This window comes from Hypanus sabinus, chromosome 16 (assembly GCF_030144855.1).
Source record: "Hypanus sabinus isolate sHypSab1 chromosome 16, sHypSab1.hap1, whole genome shotgun sequence".
NCBI lineage: Eukaryota > Metazoa > Chordata > Chondrichthyes > Myliobatiformes > Dasyatidae > Hypanus > Hypanus sabinus.
This window is the reverse complement of record NC_082721.1, coordinates 53,161,620-53,179,577: the sequence shown is the minus strand read 5'-3', so window position 1 is coordinate 53,179,577 and position 17,958 is coordinate 53,161,620. Positions and strand designations below refer to the sequence as shown.

At 44.6% G+C, this 17,958-nt stretch overlaps 1 protein-coding gene across 2 annotated transcripts in view; it reads right to left on the bottom strand.

The window, feature by feature from the left end:
• Window positions 1–17,958, bottom strand: part of LOC132406313 (calcium and integrin-binding family member 3-like) — an 80,797-nt gene that overhangs the window by 17,618 nt on the left and 45,221 nt on the right. For both annotated transcript variants that reach the window (XM_059991813.1, XM_059991811.1), the window contains one exon: window positions 14,089–14,200. In XM_059991813.1, coding sequence (XP_059847796.1) covers window positions 14,089–14,200 — 112 coding nt within the window. The remainder of the gene's footprint in view (window positions 1–14,088; window positions 14,201–17,958) is intronic.

Below are 17,958 nucleotides of genomic sequence, written 5' to 3'. Positions count from 1 at the left end.
TTGGGCACTTGCCTCCCCAGCATCCAGGACACTTTCAAGGAGCAATACCCCAAAAAGGTGGCATCCATCATGAAGGACACCATCACCCATCACGCTTCTCATTGCTACCATTCAGCTTGAAGGCACGCTCTTATTGATTCAGAAATAGCTGCTTCCCCTCTGCTATCCAATTTCTGAATAGACATTGAACCCACAGACAGTATGCCACCACATTTTTCTCTCTCTTTATATATTTATATATATATATATATATATATATATATATATACACACACACACACATTCTTTGCACACAGACACACACACACACACATACTTACTGTAATTTACAGTTTTGTATTATTATGTATTTCAATGTATCACTGACGCATAGCAACAATTTTCATGATATCTCCCAGTGATTTTAAACCTGATTCTGATTTGCCCACCTTTGTCTCATATCCCACTAAACCTTTTCCATCCATGTACTTTCACAAGTAATGGGAAGTGTTGTTAAAGTACCCCACCTCAATCACTTTCTCCGGCTGCTCATTTCATATACTGACCACTCTCTGAATAAAACAATTCCTCTTCAGATTTCTATTAGATCTTTTTAGACCTTAAACCTATGCCCTTTAGTTCTCAATTCCTCAAATTTGCTAAAAAGACTATATGCATTCACCCTATTTCTGCTTCTTGTGATTTTGCACAGTTTTATAACATCACCCCTCATTTTCATTCACTCTAGTGCAACAGTTGCAACCTGCTCAACCGGTCTCCAGACTTTGCATGCCACAGCCATGTAGCATAGTGATTAGTGTGATGCTATTGCAGCACAGGTTGTTCTGGAGCTCAGAGTTCAATTCTGGCACCATCTGTAAGGAGTCTGTACGTTTTCCCCTGTGGAATGTGTTTGGTTTTCCCAGGTGCTCTGGTTCTCCCATAGTTCAGACATACCAGGTAGGGTAATAGGTCATTGTCAAAATTGTCCCGTGATTTATAGTGGGTTAATCAGGCTTGTCAGGGGTTGCAAGAGTGGTATAGCTTTTAAGGCTGGAAGAGCCTACTCCTTGCTGTATTGCTAAATAAGAAAACAAATAATTTAAATCCTCAAATCCTAGCAACAAACTCACAATCTCCTCTGCACTGTTCTTGGCTTAATGGCATCTTTTGTAGGGTGACCAAACTGAACAAAATATTCCAAATGCAGCCTTATCGAAGTCTCATACACCTGTATCATAACACCCCAACATCTATATTCAGTACTCTGATTGATAAAGGCATGTCGACCTATGACACCATATCCAGGGATTAATATACTTGTGCTAAGTCCCTTTAGTCGAAAGCTCAGGAGCAAAGCTATGTTTTCACTTAGGTTCACACATAAGATTAAAAAGGCAGAGCTTTACAGCAGTTTTTCACAGCTGGACTGTGCCCAAACAGTAAGCGGGATTCAATGGAAAGGGCAAATAAAAATAATCCAGCAGCAAGAAAAGCAGTCATTGTGTGAGTGGATTGGCCTCGGCTTATCATGCTTCGGCGAGATCAGGCTCATGCAAGTTAAGTATCTGGTAAGTTTCTTTTTCTTCTTTATACTTCCTTCCTCATCTTTTAGGGCACAGTTAGTGTGGTGAGAATGGCTCTGGGGGCTGTGTTTTGTTCTGTGTGTCAGATGTCAGAATTCTGGGAGACCTCCAGCCTCCTGGATCATGATATCTGCACCAGCAACACTGAACTGCAGCTCCTCCAAAAATGTATTGAGAAACTGGAGCTGTAGCTTGAAGACTTTTGGAAGATCAAGGAAGTGATAAATAGGAGATACAGTTGTTACCCCTAAGTTGCAGGAAGCAGGTAACTGGATGACTGTGAGGAGAAGGAAAGGAAACGGGAAGCTAACGCAGAGTACCCCTGTGGCCATTTCCCTCAATAATTAAGTACATACTTCGGATACTGTTGAGGGGGACATCCTAGCAGGGGGCCCCATGGTGACCAGTTTAGAGTCACAGTAGCATTACAAATGCACAGATATAAATATCAGAACAGAAGTAAAAAAATAAAAAATAAGGTACCACAAACAGTCAAACAGCAAAGGGTCATCACTTCCCTGGCTATACAGTAGGTTGAGTCATTATAGAGCCTAATGGCCAAGGATATGAATGACTTCGTATAGCACTCTTTGGAGCAGCGCTGTTGGCTTAGTTTATTATTAAAGTGCTCCTCTGTTCAGCCAAGGTGGCATGCAGAGGATGAAAAATTGCAAGGATTTTCCGTAGGGCCCTTTGTTCTGCCTCAGCCTCCAATGTGTCCAGTTTGTCTCCTATTACAGAGCCAACTTTTCTAATCAGTTTACTGACTTTGTTGGCATCACCCATGTTGCTGCCATTGCCCCAGCACACCACCGCATAGACGATTGTACTGGTGACACGGACTAGAAGGGCCGAGATGGTCTGTTTCCATGCTGTAATTGTTATATGGTTATATGGACAGCAGACAACATGTGAAGGAGAGGCCTACATACTCCTAAGGATCTCAGTCTCCTCAGGAAGTAGAGGTGACTCTGGCCCTTCTTGTACACAGACTGTGTTGATCCATTGCCATCTCCTTTGTCTTACTGATGTTGAGCTGCAGATGATTCAGTTTGCACATTTGACAACATCCTCAACTGGGGCCATGTATTCATCCTCCAGTCCTCCCTTTCTACACCAAACTATTGCTCAGTGATCAGAGAATTTCTGCAGATGACATGACTCAGTGTAGTACCTAAAGTCTAAGGTATACAGTGTAAACAGGAAGGGAGACAATACAGTCCTTTGTGGGGCCCTAATGCTGCTTATAACTATGTCTGACACACAGTTCTCGAGAGTTTCTGAAGAGAGAATTTAGGGAGCTAGGTAGAAAGCTGAAAAGCAGGACCTCCAGGTTAGTAATCTTTGGATTGGTACCCTTACCATGCACCAGTGAGTGTAAGAATAGAATGATATGGCAGATGAATGGATGGCTGAGGAACTGATGCAGAGGACAGGGGTTCAAATTTCGATCTCTTCTAAGGGAGGTACAACCTGTATAAAAGGGATGGTTTACACCTGAACTCAAAGGGGACAGATATCCTTGTGGGAAGGTTTGCTAGAGCTGTTTAGGAGAGTTTAAACTAATTTGGCGGGGGGGGGGGATAAGAAACTGAATGGCAGGGCTGAGGATGGAGTAGTCAATTTACAAACAGAGGCAGGCTGCTGATAGGGCAAAATTGCAGTCAATGGGATGAGTTGCAATGTAAAAGGGGATAAAATCAAAAAGGCTGCAGAATGCAGGAGTGAAGATGTTATATGCAAATGCATGCAATATACGAAATAAGTAGATGAACTTTCATAGCACAGTTATAGATTAGCATGTATGATGTTGCGAGTATCACTGAATCGTGGCTGAAAGAAGATTATAGTTGGGAGCTTGATGTCCAAGGATACACATTGTATCAAAAGGACACGTAGGTAGGCAGAGGTAGTGGGTAAAAAAGTGAAATCATATCATTAGAAAGAAGTGACATAGGATTGGAAGGTGTAGAATCATTGTGAGTTGAGCTCAGAAACTGCAAACATAAAAAAAACCCTGGCGGGAGTTATATACAGACCCCCAAACAGTAGTAAAGATGTGGGTGACTGTCAGGAGAGGGAAAACAGAATGTCAGAATGTTAACCCTGTAGCTGTCTCCCTCAACAATAAGTACTCCATCTGGTGGAAGTAACAGTTCCTTTGGCACTGAGTCTGGACCTGTGGCTCTGAAGGGCAGGAAACGGAAGAGAATGACAGCTGTAATAGGGGACTCTATAATTAGGGGGACATGGGTGATACTGCAGACACAAAAAGGAAACACAAATGGCAGTTTGCCTCCCAGCTGCCAGGGTCCGAGATGTTTCTGGATGCATCATGGGAGGGTGAGCAGCCAGAGGTTGTGGTACATATTGGTACCAATGAGAAAGATAGAAAAAGGGAGGAGGTCCTGAAATCAAAATACAGGGAATTAGGAAGGAGGCTAAGAAGCTGGATATCAAGGGTAGTAATCTCAGGATTGCTGCCTGTGCCACTCGATAGTGAGTATAGGAATAGAGTGAGGTGGTGGATAAATGTGTGGCTGAAGAATTGGAACAGGAGGCAGAGATTCAGATTTCTGGATCATTGAGACCTCTCCTGGGGCAGCTGCAACCTGTACAAAAGGGACAGATTACACTTGAATTTGAGGGGGACCAATCTCCTAGCAGGCAGGTTTGCTAGAGCTGCTGAGAGAGGTTTGAACTAATATGACAGGGGGATGCAAGCCACTATGATAGAGCTGAGGATGAGCCAGATGGTGTAACATGAATGTAAGGAAGGACAAGCTAATGACTGGGTGCATCTGCAGACAGAGCAAAGAGTTAAGTTGTACCAGAGAGGCAAAATTCATAAAGGCGAAGAATGCAGGATTGAAGGTGCTGTATTTAAATACACGTAGCAATTAGAATAAGGAACAAACACATGGCACAATTAGAGATTGGTTGGTAAAGAAGGCCGTAGCTGGGAGTTTAACATCAAAGGAGATGCTTTGTATCAAAAGGACCGTCAGGAAGGCATAGGTGGTAGTGTGACTCTATTCGTAAGAGATGGAATTACATTTTTAGAAAGAGGTGACATGGGATCAGAGACAGTTGAATCTTTGTGGGTGGAGTTAAGAAACACCAAGGGTAAAAGAAATATTATGGGAATCATATATAGGCCTCCAAATATTAGCCAAGATGTGGGGTTGAGTTTGAAAAGGGAGCTGGAAAAGGCAGGGATAATGTTACAATTGTAATGTGAGACATCAAAATGCAAGAGGATTGGGAAAATCAGGTTGGTGTTAAATCGCAAGAGATGGAATTTGTTGAACGCCTACAAGATGGCTCTTTAGAGCAGCTTTTGCTTAAGCCTACTCGGGGAAAGGCTATCTTAGATTGGGTGTTGCATAATAACCCAGATCTTATTAGGAACCTTTAAGGAGGCAGTGATCTTAATATGATTGAATTCATGCTGCAATTTGAGAGGGAGAAGCTTTAGTCACATATATCAGTATTGCAATAGAATAGAAGGAATTATAGAGGCATGAGAGAGGAGCTTGCCCAGATGGATTGGAGGAGGATACTGGCAGGGATGATGGCAGATCAGTGTGGCTGAAGGTTCTGTGAATAGTTCACAAGGCACAGGATAGATATGTCCAACAGAAGGTCTTCTCAAATGGCAGGGCTAGGCAACCAGTTTCAGTCGGTAGTGAGCAGGGCAAATACAATGTCAGCATTCATTTCAAAAGAATGTGAATATAAAAGCAAGGATGTAATATTCCAGCTTTGTAAGGCACTGGTGAGGCCTCATTTGACCTGCCCCTGAACAAGTTCTGGATTTCTGTGAAAGAAGAGTATCCTGCCATTCATAGGAAAGCAATGAACATTTTGCTGCAGTTTTCAACTTCTTACGTGTATGAGTGTGGTGAACTACATATACCTGTCTGGACACCCCCCCCCCCCTGCTGACTGCTCCTGTGGCTCCTCCCACTGACCCCAGTATAAAGGCAATTGGAGACTGAGCCCCGGCCTCAGTCTCCAGGATGCAGTGTGGTGGTCAATTGCTGCTTGTTCTTTCTTCCATCCAATAAAAGCCTATATCTTGCCTCATGTCTCCAAGAGTTATTGATGGTGAATCAATTTTATTGGCTGGAAGTTTTAAAACATGGAAAGCATTTTACGTCCGGAAAAATTGGACATTCATCCTCAAGACACAGAAGCAGCTCTTGCCTTTGAACTCTGGCCTGCATGCTTCCAATCATACTTGGAACAGATTCCAGTGACTGAGCCCACAATTATGCACAGAATCCTCCTTTTGAGGGTCACCCCGAAAGTTTACTCCCTTATCAGAGACCTGCCGACCTACCAAGGGGCACTGGATGCCCTTAAAAGACAGCACCTGCGGCCGGTGAACACTGTCTACACAAGACATTGCTTAGCAACGCGGCGGCAGCAACCCGGCGAGTCAAGTGCCGAGTTTCTCCGAGCCCTACAGACACTCGTGCGAACTTGTGACTGCAAGGGACTGATGGCGGAACAACATTCAGAGCTGCTGGTAAGAGACGCCTTCATTACGGGGATCAGGTCAGTGTACGTGCGCCAGCGGCTGCTGGAAAATGCCGATCTTACCTTACGCTCGGCGATCGAGACGGCCGACACGCTAGAGGCTGCTCTGCACAACGCTGACCAGCCGCACAATCCCCCGCCGATTCCATGGTCGCTGCAGACCCCGCCGCCGCTGCCAGTCGCGAGTCCACAAACTCCCCGAAACTGACCACAGTTGTTGCCAGTCGCAAGTCCGCGGAGTGTTACTTCTGCGGACTCGAAAAGCACCCCCGAAAACACTGCCCGGCCCGAGAAGCGACCTGCTCCAGCTGCGGAAAGAGGGGCCATTTCGCCAAGGTCTGTAAGTCTAAACCACGAGCGGGATCGGGCAGTGCCGCGTGTGAGGCATGGGGGCAGCCATCTTGGTTGCTGCCATCTTTCCTGCCCGCCTCGTGCGAGGCATGGGGGCCACCATCTTGCCTGCCCACCTCGTGTGAGACATGGGAGCAACCATCTTTGACAGCGCCACCTCGCCCTGCCCCCAACTCACCGGTGCTTATCAGGCACCAAGACAGCGGTTCAACTCTGGCCTCCGTAACCCTCGACCAAAGCGCCCCACACCAGCTTGCAAGGTCAATGATGGGCATCGTGGTGGAGGGGCACAGGACTAGCTGCCTGTTTGACATGGGCAGCACTGAGAGTTTTATTGATCCGGACACGGTGCAACGTTGCGGACTCGTGACACGGCTGGTAAGCTAGAGGGTCACCATGGCTTCTGGGTCACATTCCACAGACATCCGGGTGGGTTGTGTAGCGACATTGGTGGTGCAGGGCACAGAATATCGGAACTTATCGGAACTTTGCACTACTGGTCATGCCTCAACTGTGCGTGCCTGTGCTATTGGGGCTGGACTTCCAGAGCCACCTAAAAAGTGTGACTATGGCATATGACGGGCCCCTCCCACCATTCACTGTCAGGAATCCTCAGTTTTGTGGGACTTCGTCATATACCCCACTACTGACCACACACACACACCGACTGACCCACACATCCCACCCAGCACCATGCCAACAGCTGCGCTACTGACACCACTTGCAGCCTCTCCACCCTCAAGATCCCTCCCCCACCATTGTTCGCCAACCTGACCCCTGACTGTAAACCTGTGGCAACTAAAAGCAGGAGGTACAGTGCAGGGGACAGGGCCTTCATTCAGTCGGAGGTGCAGCGGCTGCTCAGGGAGGGGATCATTGAGCCAAGCTCAAGTCCTTGGAGGGCCCAAGTGGTTGTTGTTCGGACCGGGCAGAAAAATAGAATGGTCGTGGAGTATAGCCAGACCATCATTAGTTTCACACTGCTTGATGCGTACTCCCTATCCCGCATCGCGGATATGGTCAACCAGATAGCTCAATACAAAGTGTACTCGACAATAGGTCTGAAATTCGCTTATCACCAGCTCCCCATCTGCTCAGAGGACCACCTTCGAGGCAGGCTCTATCACTTCCTGCGCATCCCATTCAGTGTCACAAATGGTGTCTCTGTCTTCCAGAGGGAAATGGACCAGATGGTGGACCAGTGCCAACTGAAGGCCACATTTCCCTATCTGGATAACATCACCATCTGTGGTCAAGACTGGTTGGATCACAACGCCAACCTCCGATTTTTCCAAGTGGCCAAAGCCCTGAACCTGACTTATAACAGGGACAAGTGTGTGTTCGGAACCACCCGACTCGCTATCCTTGGGTATGTCATGGAGAATGGGGTCATTGGCCCTGATCCCGACTTTTAGAACTCCCTCTTCCCACCACCCTCAGAGCCCTCAGACGGTGCCTGGGCTTCTTTTCCTATTACGCCCAATGGGTCCCCCATTATGACGGTGCCTGGTCAAGCCTCCTGAAGGGTCAATGAGCCCCCTGATGCCCTATCCCGGGGAGCGTGTGCCAGTTCACAGCTCGACCAGCTATACGCCCTCCATGCAGATCTTTGCCACCCGGGAGTCACCTAATTTTACCATTTCGTGAAAGCCCAGAACCTGCCGTACTCCCTTGAGGACATCAGGACGATGACCAGGGACTGCCAAGTCTGTGCTGAGTGCAAACCGCACTTCTACCATCCTGAAAAGGCGCAACTTATCAAGGCCACCCGCCCCTTTGAGCGACTATGTGTTGACTTTAAGGGCCCCCTTCCCTCCACCGACTGCAATGTCTACTTTCTCAACATTATCGACGAGTACTCCCCTTTGCCATCCCCTGCTCGACACCACTGCCACGTCTGTCATAAAAGCCCTGCACCAGCTCTTCACTCTGTTTGGATATCCCTGCTATATCCACAGTGATAGAGGGTCCTCCTTTTATGAGTGATGAACTGCACCAGTACCTGCTGGCTAGGGGCATTGCTACTAGTAGGACCACGAGCTATAATCCCCAGGGTAATGGACAGGTGGAGAGGGAGAATGCCACAGTGTGGAAGGCCACACTTTTAGCCCTTAAGTCAAAAGGGTTGCCGGTCTCTCGATGGCAGGAGGTCCTCCCCGAGGCACTCCACTCTATCCACTCCCTGTTATGTACGTCCACCAATGCCACCCCTCATGAGCACCTATTTTCTTTTCCCAGGAAGTCTGCCACTGGGACCACCCTACCGGCTTGGCTGACATCCTCAGGGCCAGTGCTGCTCCGGAAACATGCGAGGACCAATAAATACTCCCCGCTGGTTGAGAGGGTTCACCTACTGCATGCGAACCCCCAGTATGCCTATATGGTCTTACCTGATGGGCGGGAGGACACGGTCTCTGTCCGCGACCTTGCACCCGTAGGAGCAGCAGACCACTACCCAGAACACTCCACGGTAACTATGAACCCTGTACCCGAGGTGACACTGTGCACCCTACACAGACTCCTCACGACACTCCTATACCGGGCGTCTCGCACAAGCATATACCAGGCGGCTCACACACGTATGAGGGATCACTGACGCCTAGTGGGCTGACACCTCCAGTCAGGCCGGAACCAGCACAACCACCGTCTCCGGTGCAATCACAGCCGGTGCTACATAGGTCGCAGCGACAGATTCGACTACCTGATAGACTTAACCTGTAAATATACTTGTAAGAAACTTCACCCCATGGGGACTCTCTTTTAAAACAAAGGGGGGTGAATGTGGTGAACTACATATACCTGTCTGGACACGCCCCCCCCACCCCCGCTGACTGCTCCTGTGGCTCCTCCCACTGACCGTGACTCCTCCCATGGACCCAGTATAAAGGCGATTGGAGACTGAGCCCCAGCCTCAGTCTCCAGGATGTAGTGTGGTGGTCAATTGCTGCTTGTTCTTTCTTCCAGCCAATAAAAGCCTATATCTCGCCTCACATCTCTGAAAGTTATTGATGGTGCATCAATGAGCAAGCTTTTTCTTGTTTAACAAGCATCAAGAGCAAGGATAGAAATCATCTCATTTCAGTTGAAAGTGAAATCTGTGTGTGCTTATCTCAAATTTGACCTAGGACTGAATACTTATGCAGCAAAAAACAAGCACGGGTTTCATATGCTAGGCCTATATTTGAGCCAAATCATATCACTTAGTAGGAAAATGTTTTTCAAAGTATTGTATAAAATTGTGTCTTAAGCTATATTTTTATCCACGTTGCTTTGGTTTATGATTTTTAGAAACTTTACTATTCAACATTGTCAATAAATTTTTCTGTTGTTTACATTAATTAGCATTAATTAAAATCAATTTACAATCTTTATTTAAAATAAATCTACCCAGCCTACTTCTAGAAAAATTAAATTCTATTTTGGCTTAAGCCAGTTATTTGACAGAAATTTATTATAAGATCAAAGACCATAAAACGTAGGAACAGAATTAGGCCATTCAGCTTGCTCTGCCATTTCATCAAGGCTGATTCTGGATCCCATTCAACCCCATACACTTGCCTTCTCGCCATATCCTTTGAGGCCCCAACTGATCAGGAAACAATGAACTTCCGCCTTAAATGTATGCGTGGACTTGGCCTCCTTTACAGTCTGAGGCAAAGTATTCCACAGATTGACTACTCTCTGGCTAAAAAAATTCCTCCTCACCTCTGTTCCAAAAGTCGCTCCTCAGTTTTGAGGCTGTGCCCTCTAATTCTGGATAACCCCACCACAGGAAACATTCTCTCCACATCCACCCTATCTCGTCCTTTCACCATTTGGTAGGTTTCAATGAGATTCTCCCATATTCTTTTAAATTCCAGTGAGTACAAACCCAAAGCTGCCAAATGCCCCTCATATCATCCTTGTGAATCTCCTCTAGACTCTCTCCAATGACAACATCTCCCTTCAGAGATATAAGGCCCAAAACTGTTGCAATATTCAGTGCAGCCTGAATAGCATCTTATAAAGACTCAGCATTGCCCCCTTGCTTTTATATTCTATTTCATTTGAAATAAATGCCAACATTGCATTTACCTTCTTTATCACAGACTCAACTTGTAAATTCTGGGAGTCTTGCACAAGGACTACTAAGTCCCTCTGCATGTTTGATGTTTGAACCTTCTCCCCATTTAGAAAATAGTCTGCACTATTGTTCCTTTTACCAAAATGCATTATCATACATTTCTCAACATTGTATTCCATCTGCTACCTTTTTGCCGATTTTTCCAATTTGTACAAGTCCTGCTGAAACCACATTGCTTCCTGAGCACTACCTACCCCTCCACCTATCATTGTATCATCTGCAAACTTTGCCATAAAGCCAACCAAATCATTATCCAAATCATTGACAAGCAATGTGCAAAGTAGCATTCCCAATACTGACCCCTGAGGAACACCACTAGTCACCAGCAGCTAACCAGAAAAGGCCCCTTTCATTCGTACACAGCCTCCTGCCGGTCAGCCATTACTCTATCCAGGCCAGTATCTTTCCTGTAATTCCATAGAATTTTATCTTCTTAAATAGCCTCATGTGTAGCACCCTATCAAATGTCTTCTGAAAATCCAAGTAAATGACATCCACTGCCTCGCCTTTGTTCACCCTGCTTGTTACTTCCTTGGAGAACTCTAACAGATTTGTCAGGCAAGATTCCCTTTACAGAAACCATGCTGACTGACTTATTTTATCATTCTTCTTCAAGTACCTCGAAACCTCATCCTTAATAATGGACTCCAACACTTTCCCAACCACTGAGGTTAGGCTAACTGGCCTATAATTTCATTTCATTTGCCTTCCTCCCTTAAAGAGTGGAGTGACATTTGCAATCTTCCAGTCCTCTGGGACCATGCCAGAATCAAGTAATCCTTGAAAGATCATGATCAATATTTCCATTAATTCTTCAGCATCCTCCATCAGCACTCTGGGATGTTGTCCATCTGGCCAAGGTGACTCATTTTAAGACCTCTGAGTTTGCCTAGCACTTTTTCCTTTGTAATGGCAATGGCACTCACTCCTGCTCCCTGACACTCATGGACATCTGGCACAATGATAGTGCCTTCCAGTGAAGACAGATGCAAAGTACTCATTAAGTTTATGTGCCATTTCTTTGTCTCCCATTACTACCTCACCAGCATCATTTTTCCAGTGGTCCAATATCAACTCTCACTTCCCTTTTACTCTTTATATAACAGAAAAAACTCTTAGTATCCTGCTTTATACTATTTGTTAGTCTGCACTCATATTTCATCTTTTCCCTTCTTAGAGCTTTTTTAGTTGCCTTTTGTTGGATTTTAAAAGCTTCCCAACTTCCAACTTCCCACTCACTTTGCTACCTTATATGCCCTTTCCTTGGCTTTTATTTGTCCTTAACTTCCCTTGTCAGCCACGGTTGACTACACCTGTCATTTAAGAATTACTTCTTCTCTGGAACAATTCTATCCTGCAGCTTGTGAACGATTCCCAGAAACTTCAGTCATCTCTGCTCTGCCACCATCCCTATGACTATACTCCTCTAATCCACCTAGATAAGCTCCTCTTTCATCCCCCTGTAACTCCCTTTATTCCCTTGCAATACTGATACATGTGACTTAAGCTTCTCCTTCTCAAATTGCAGTATGAATTCAATCATATTATGATCATTGCCTCCTAAGGGTTCTTTTATGTCAAGCTCCCTAATAAAATCAGGGTTATTACACAATACCCAATTTAAGTTGGCCTTTCCCCGAGTAGGCTCAAGTACAAACTGCTCTAAAAAGCCATCTCATAGGCATTCAACAATTGCCCTCTCTTGCGATCCGACACCCAATCCCCTTGCATATTTAAGACCCCCATTACAATTGTGACATTACCCTTATTTCATGCCTTTTCCGGCTCCCTTTGCAATCTGGATCCCACACCTTGGCTACTGTTTGGAGGCTTATCTATGATTTCCATAATTTTTTTTAACTCTTGCAATTCCTTAACTCCAAAGGTTAAAGGTTTGTGAGCAAAGATTCAACATTCTCTATGTCACCTCTTTCTAAAGATGTAATTCCACCTCGTACAAACAGAGCCACACCACTGCCTCTGCCTTCCTGAATTTTGCTTCTGTGGTACAATTTAACTCTTTGTTCTGTCTGCACTTGTACCCAGTCATTGACCTGTCCTTCCTTATATTCATGTTATGTTTACCTTATGAGTTTTTAAAATTTATGAAAGGGAAAGAAAGAGATTAATTTCAAGAAATATAAGCTAAGCTTATCTAAGCGTTCTTTTCAAGAAAAATTGGCTAAAAATTCATTAAGAATGATTTTTGGATTATTGTATCTACAATTACTGATCACACTAACATACCTTAAGCTGTAAATATAGTAATTTTTACACAGGGGTTCCCAGGGATCTGAAAATTATTTGACAGGTCTTCTGGGGCAAAAGGGTTGAGTAAGGCTGGTTTATCATATGAGAAACATTTGATGGCTCTGGACCTGTACACATTGAAATTCAGAAGAAATAAGGGGGATTTCATTGAAACCTATCAAATGTTGAAAGGCCTCAATAGAGTAGATTTGGAGAGGATGCTTCCTATGATGTTGGAGTCTAAGACCAGAGGACACAGCCTCAGAACAAGGGAACATCATTTTAGAACAGAAATGAGGAGGAATTTCTTTAGCCAGAAAATGCTGAATCTGTGGAATTTGTTACCACAGGTGACTGTAGAGGCCAAGTCTTTAAGCACGTTTATGGTAGAGGTTGATAGATTCTTGATTAGTCAGGGCATGAAGGTTTATGGGGAGAAGGCAGGAGATAAGGGCTGAGAGGGAAATGGATCAGCCATGATGAAATGACAGAGCAGACGATGGACCAATGGACTAATTCTACTCCTATATCTTGTGGTCTTATGGTCTACAACACTCACTCGAGCCATTCCATTCACTGTGAAAGTCTTCACAAAATGCAATTCATCGCACTTATCCATATTAAACTCCATCTGCCATTCCTAGGCCAACTTATCCAGCTGATCAAGATCCTTCTGTAAATTCTGATACCTATCATCACTGTCAAGGGCACTACCTATTTAGTGTAATATGCAAAATTACTAACTATGCCTTGTATGTTCTCATCCAAATAGCACTGGACAGAGAACTGGACTCCATGCAAAGAAAGCAACCTGTCAATATCAGCCTCTGCTTCCTGCCATCAAGCCAATTGCGTATTCAATTATCCAGCTCTCGCCATATCCAGGGTAAAAAGATTGAGAAAGGCTGGTTTATCATATGAGAAGCGTTCGATAGCTCTGGGCCTGTACACATTGAAATTCAGAAGAAATAAGGGATATTTCATAGAAACGTATCAAATGTTGAAAAGTCTCAATAGGTAGGATTGGAGTTCATGAAGTAGCACTGAGGTTAGAGAGTGCTTGGGTTAGATAGAGTTAAAGTTAGTTAGGGTTTGGAAACGTTAGGATTAGTTAGGGTTAGTGTTAGGATTAATGTGAAGTCAGGATAGGGTTACAGATGTTGGGGTTAGGTAGATTTGGGGCTTGACTTTGCAACCCTTGGGTTTTGAGATGCGGTTCAGTGGGATGGGCACCTGACTGGTACACCCAAATACCTTTAGCTCTGGCATGTTGCCGATCAGTTCATAAGGGACTTTCACATCAGGATTATCCTTATAATCGAGAGGCACAAGCTGTGGAGCTAGGTCTCGATAGCGATGGAACAACCTGCAATAAAAGAGAAAGCATTTTTGTTCAAGAGACTGAAACAATGTTCATTTCAAGCTGCTGCATTAAGCATTAAATTGTCTGCAGGACCTCATGGTCCAAGTCCATGGTTCTGTGAAAATGGCATCACAGGTGGATAGGGTGGTACAGCACAGAAACAGGCCTTTCAGCCCACCAAGTTCATACATTCATCGCTGTAATAATGACTGTATGTCAGAAAATAACAGGTAAACTGTCATTAAACATTCTTTATTCAAGGAACCAACTCCAATGTATGGTCCAATTACCATTGTAAGTGGCACAATTCATGACACTATACTTATTATTAATACTTTACCACCCTGTTCCCTCTCTGCCTGTGCCTTCTGTGCTGTTATAATCTGGCCCTGAGGAACAACCCCTTACCAGTTGATGCTGCCCTGCAGACCTATTGTCACTTTAGGAAACCTGATTTCTGTGTTCACATCATAAATGACACCTTCTGTTGAAAGTTGTCTGTGGTACTGCTTCAGTTTCTCCTGCTCCAGTCCTCTGGCTACACACATCCCAACATTTGTTGTTTGTGTTCTCATTCACCAACTGCCCTCATTTCATACTTTTTACATTCTTATGTTCATGCTTTCTCCCTCCAACCATTCTCATTAACACACTCACTGGAAGATCTCATTTTAGCCCCAATTTAGATTCCTTTTCCAATCTCATGTCTTATTATTTTTGACCCCTGCTCCAATGGAAATAATTTGTCTCTGTCTGATCTGTCTCTACCCTCCAGTGAAATCTGTTCACAACCTCGGTAAACATGTCATCAGGCATTCAGTCGATCTTCCCCATGTATCGATCATATCCACATATTGTTGGTAAACACAAGAAATTCCACAGATGCTGGAAATCTGCACAAAATGCTAAGGAACTCAGCAAGTATGGAAATGAATACGCAATTCCCCCAGTAGACATTTTGGGCCAAGACCCATATTGGTGGTAAGTTCCTTTGACTTTTGCATTCTGCTCTCTCACAATTTGTGTGTGGTTTGCTACTCCTGGAGGCTCACCAATATCTCATTTGATCCCCACCCACAGCCAGCAGCTACTGTACGTGGTTGTCCCCTTGCTATGTTTCGCTCTCCAGGGTTTTTTCCACGCTTCACACAAAGCAGACTGGCTAACTTCCCTCTGGAGTTCAGGGAGGCATCTTGAACCTGCTACCTCTCCCACACCTGTGGCCGAACAGATCCCCATGACGGGAACCATGGTGCTGTTGTCCAAGTTGTCTTTGGATACTAGAAAATCCAAATGAACACAATTAGCCTGGCCAAACATTCATTCTGAGGTCCCAGATTAATGATCCTTACCAAGGATGGTATTATTGATCAGTGCATATCACCACAATGACTGAATATTTGAAATAAGTGCCAGTCTGGAGAAAGAAATAACGGAGAGGCAAGTGTAATGGTTCCTGCGTGATCTCATTTGGAAGTCACATTCAAATCATTAAAGTTCAAAGTAAATTTATCAAAGTACATATATTCCATATACTACCTTGAGATTTATTTTCTTGCAGACATTCACAGTAGAATAAAGAAATACAATAGAATCAGTGAAAGTCTACACATAAATAAACACCAATGTGCAAGAGAAGACAATCTGTGCTAATGGAAAAAACAGATAATAATAATGATTAATGAGTAAATAAATATACTGAGAACTTAAGTTGTAGAGTTCTTGCAAGTGAGTCCATTGTTGAGGGTGATTGATATTATTCACACTGGTTCAGGAGCATGATGGTTGAAGATTAATACTGTTTCTGAACCTGGTGTTGTGCCTTTCCAATGGCAACAGCAAGAACAGAGCATAGCCTGAACGGTGGGAGTCCTTGATGATAGATATTGCTTTCATATGGCAGTGTTGCTTGTAGACATGCACAACAGTAGGGAGGGACTTCCTTGTGATAGACTGGACTGTAACCATTATTTTTGTAGGCTTTTCCAATGTTGGCCATTGTGCATTTATAGAAGTTTTTCAAACTTTTAGAGTGTGCAAAGGAGATTTACAAGGCTGTTGCCTGGATTGGAAAGCATATCTTATGAGAATAGGTTGAGTGACCTATGCCTTTTCTCTTTGGAGCAATGGAGGATGAGAGGTGACCTGGTAGGGGTGTATAAGATGATGAGAGGCATTGATCATGTGGATAGCCAGAGGCTTTTTCTTAGGGCAACACAAGGGGGGGTATAGTTTTAAGGTGCTTGGAAGTAGGTACAAGGGGGTTGTTAGAGGTAAGTTTTTCACACAGAGAATGGTGAGTGTGTGGAAAACTGCCAGCAAAAGTGGTAGAGAGGGATACAATAGGGTCTTTTAAGAGACTCTTAGATAGGTACACAGAGCTTAGAAAAATAGAGGGCTATGTGGTAGGGAATCTGTGTTGGCACTTGGCCTAGTGGACAAGGCATCAGACTAGTAACCTGAAGGTCACTGGTTTGAGCCTCAGCTGAGGCAGCATGTTTATGTCCTTGAGCAAGACACTTAACAACACATTGCTCTGCGATGACACTGGTGCCAAGTTGCTTGGGTCCTAGTGCCCTTCCCTTGGACAACATCGGTGGCATGGAAAGGGGAAGGCTTGCAGCTTGGGCAACTGTCAGTCTCTCATACAACCCTGCCCAGGCCTGTGCCCTGGAAAAACCTTCCAAGGTGCAAATCCATGGTCTCACAAGACTAACGGATGCCTATGATGCTATGTGGTAGGGAAATTCTAGGCAACTTTTTGAGTAAGTTACATGGTCAACACAACATTGTGGGCCGAAGGGCTATGTTTGCTATGTCTCTATGATTCTAAGACATGCCAAATGTGCCAACATCTAAGAAAGTAGAGGTACTACCTGCCTTTTTGTGATGCCATTTACATGCTGATCACAGGATAAATACATAAATACCGGTTCACCACCACGTCTTAAGTATAAAGTAAGATGATCCAAGGTTAGATCCTGGATGAGGGTGGTCAGCAGAATAGAAACCTGTCCCATAGCTACAGACATTGGATGATGGGTATGTTAAGGCAGAATTTCAGTCAGCCTATCTGGGAGAAGGTTCCATCCTAGATCAGTGATGATCAGTTGGAGCATCTGTTCCAGGGAAAGAGATATGAACCTCTGTAGCTGTTAGTTGAGTTAGCTAATGGAGATCAGACAGACAGACATACTTTATTGATCCCGAGGGAAATTGGGTTTCGTTACAGCTGCACTAACCCAGAATAGTGAAGAAATATAGCAATATAAAACCATAAATAATTAAATAATAAGTTAATCAAGCCAAGTGGAAATAGGTTCAGAACCAGCCTATTGGCACAGGGTGTCCGAGGGAGGAGTTGTAAAGTTTGATGGCCACAGGTAGGAATAACTTCCTATGACGCTCAGTGTTACATCTCGGTGGAATGAGTCTCTGGCTGAATGTACTCCTGTGCCTAACCAGTACATTATGGAGTGGATGGGAGTCATTGTCCAAGATGGCATGCAACTTGGACAGCATCCTCTTTTCAGACACCACCATCAGAGTTCAGTTCCACCCCCACAACATCACTGGCCTTACGAATGAGTTTGTTGATTCTGCTGGTGTCTGCTACCCTCAGCCTGCTGCCCCAGTACACAACAGCAAACATAATAGCACTGGCCACCATAGCCTTGTAGAACATCCTCAGCATCGTCCGGCAGATGTTGAAGGACCTCAGTCTCTTCAGGAAATAGAGATGGCTCTGACCTTGTAGACAA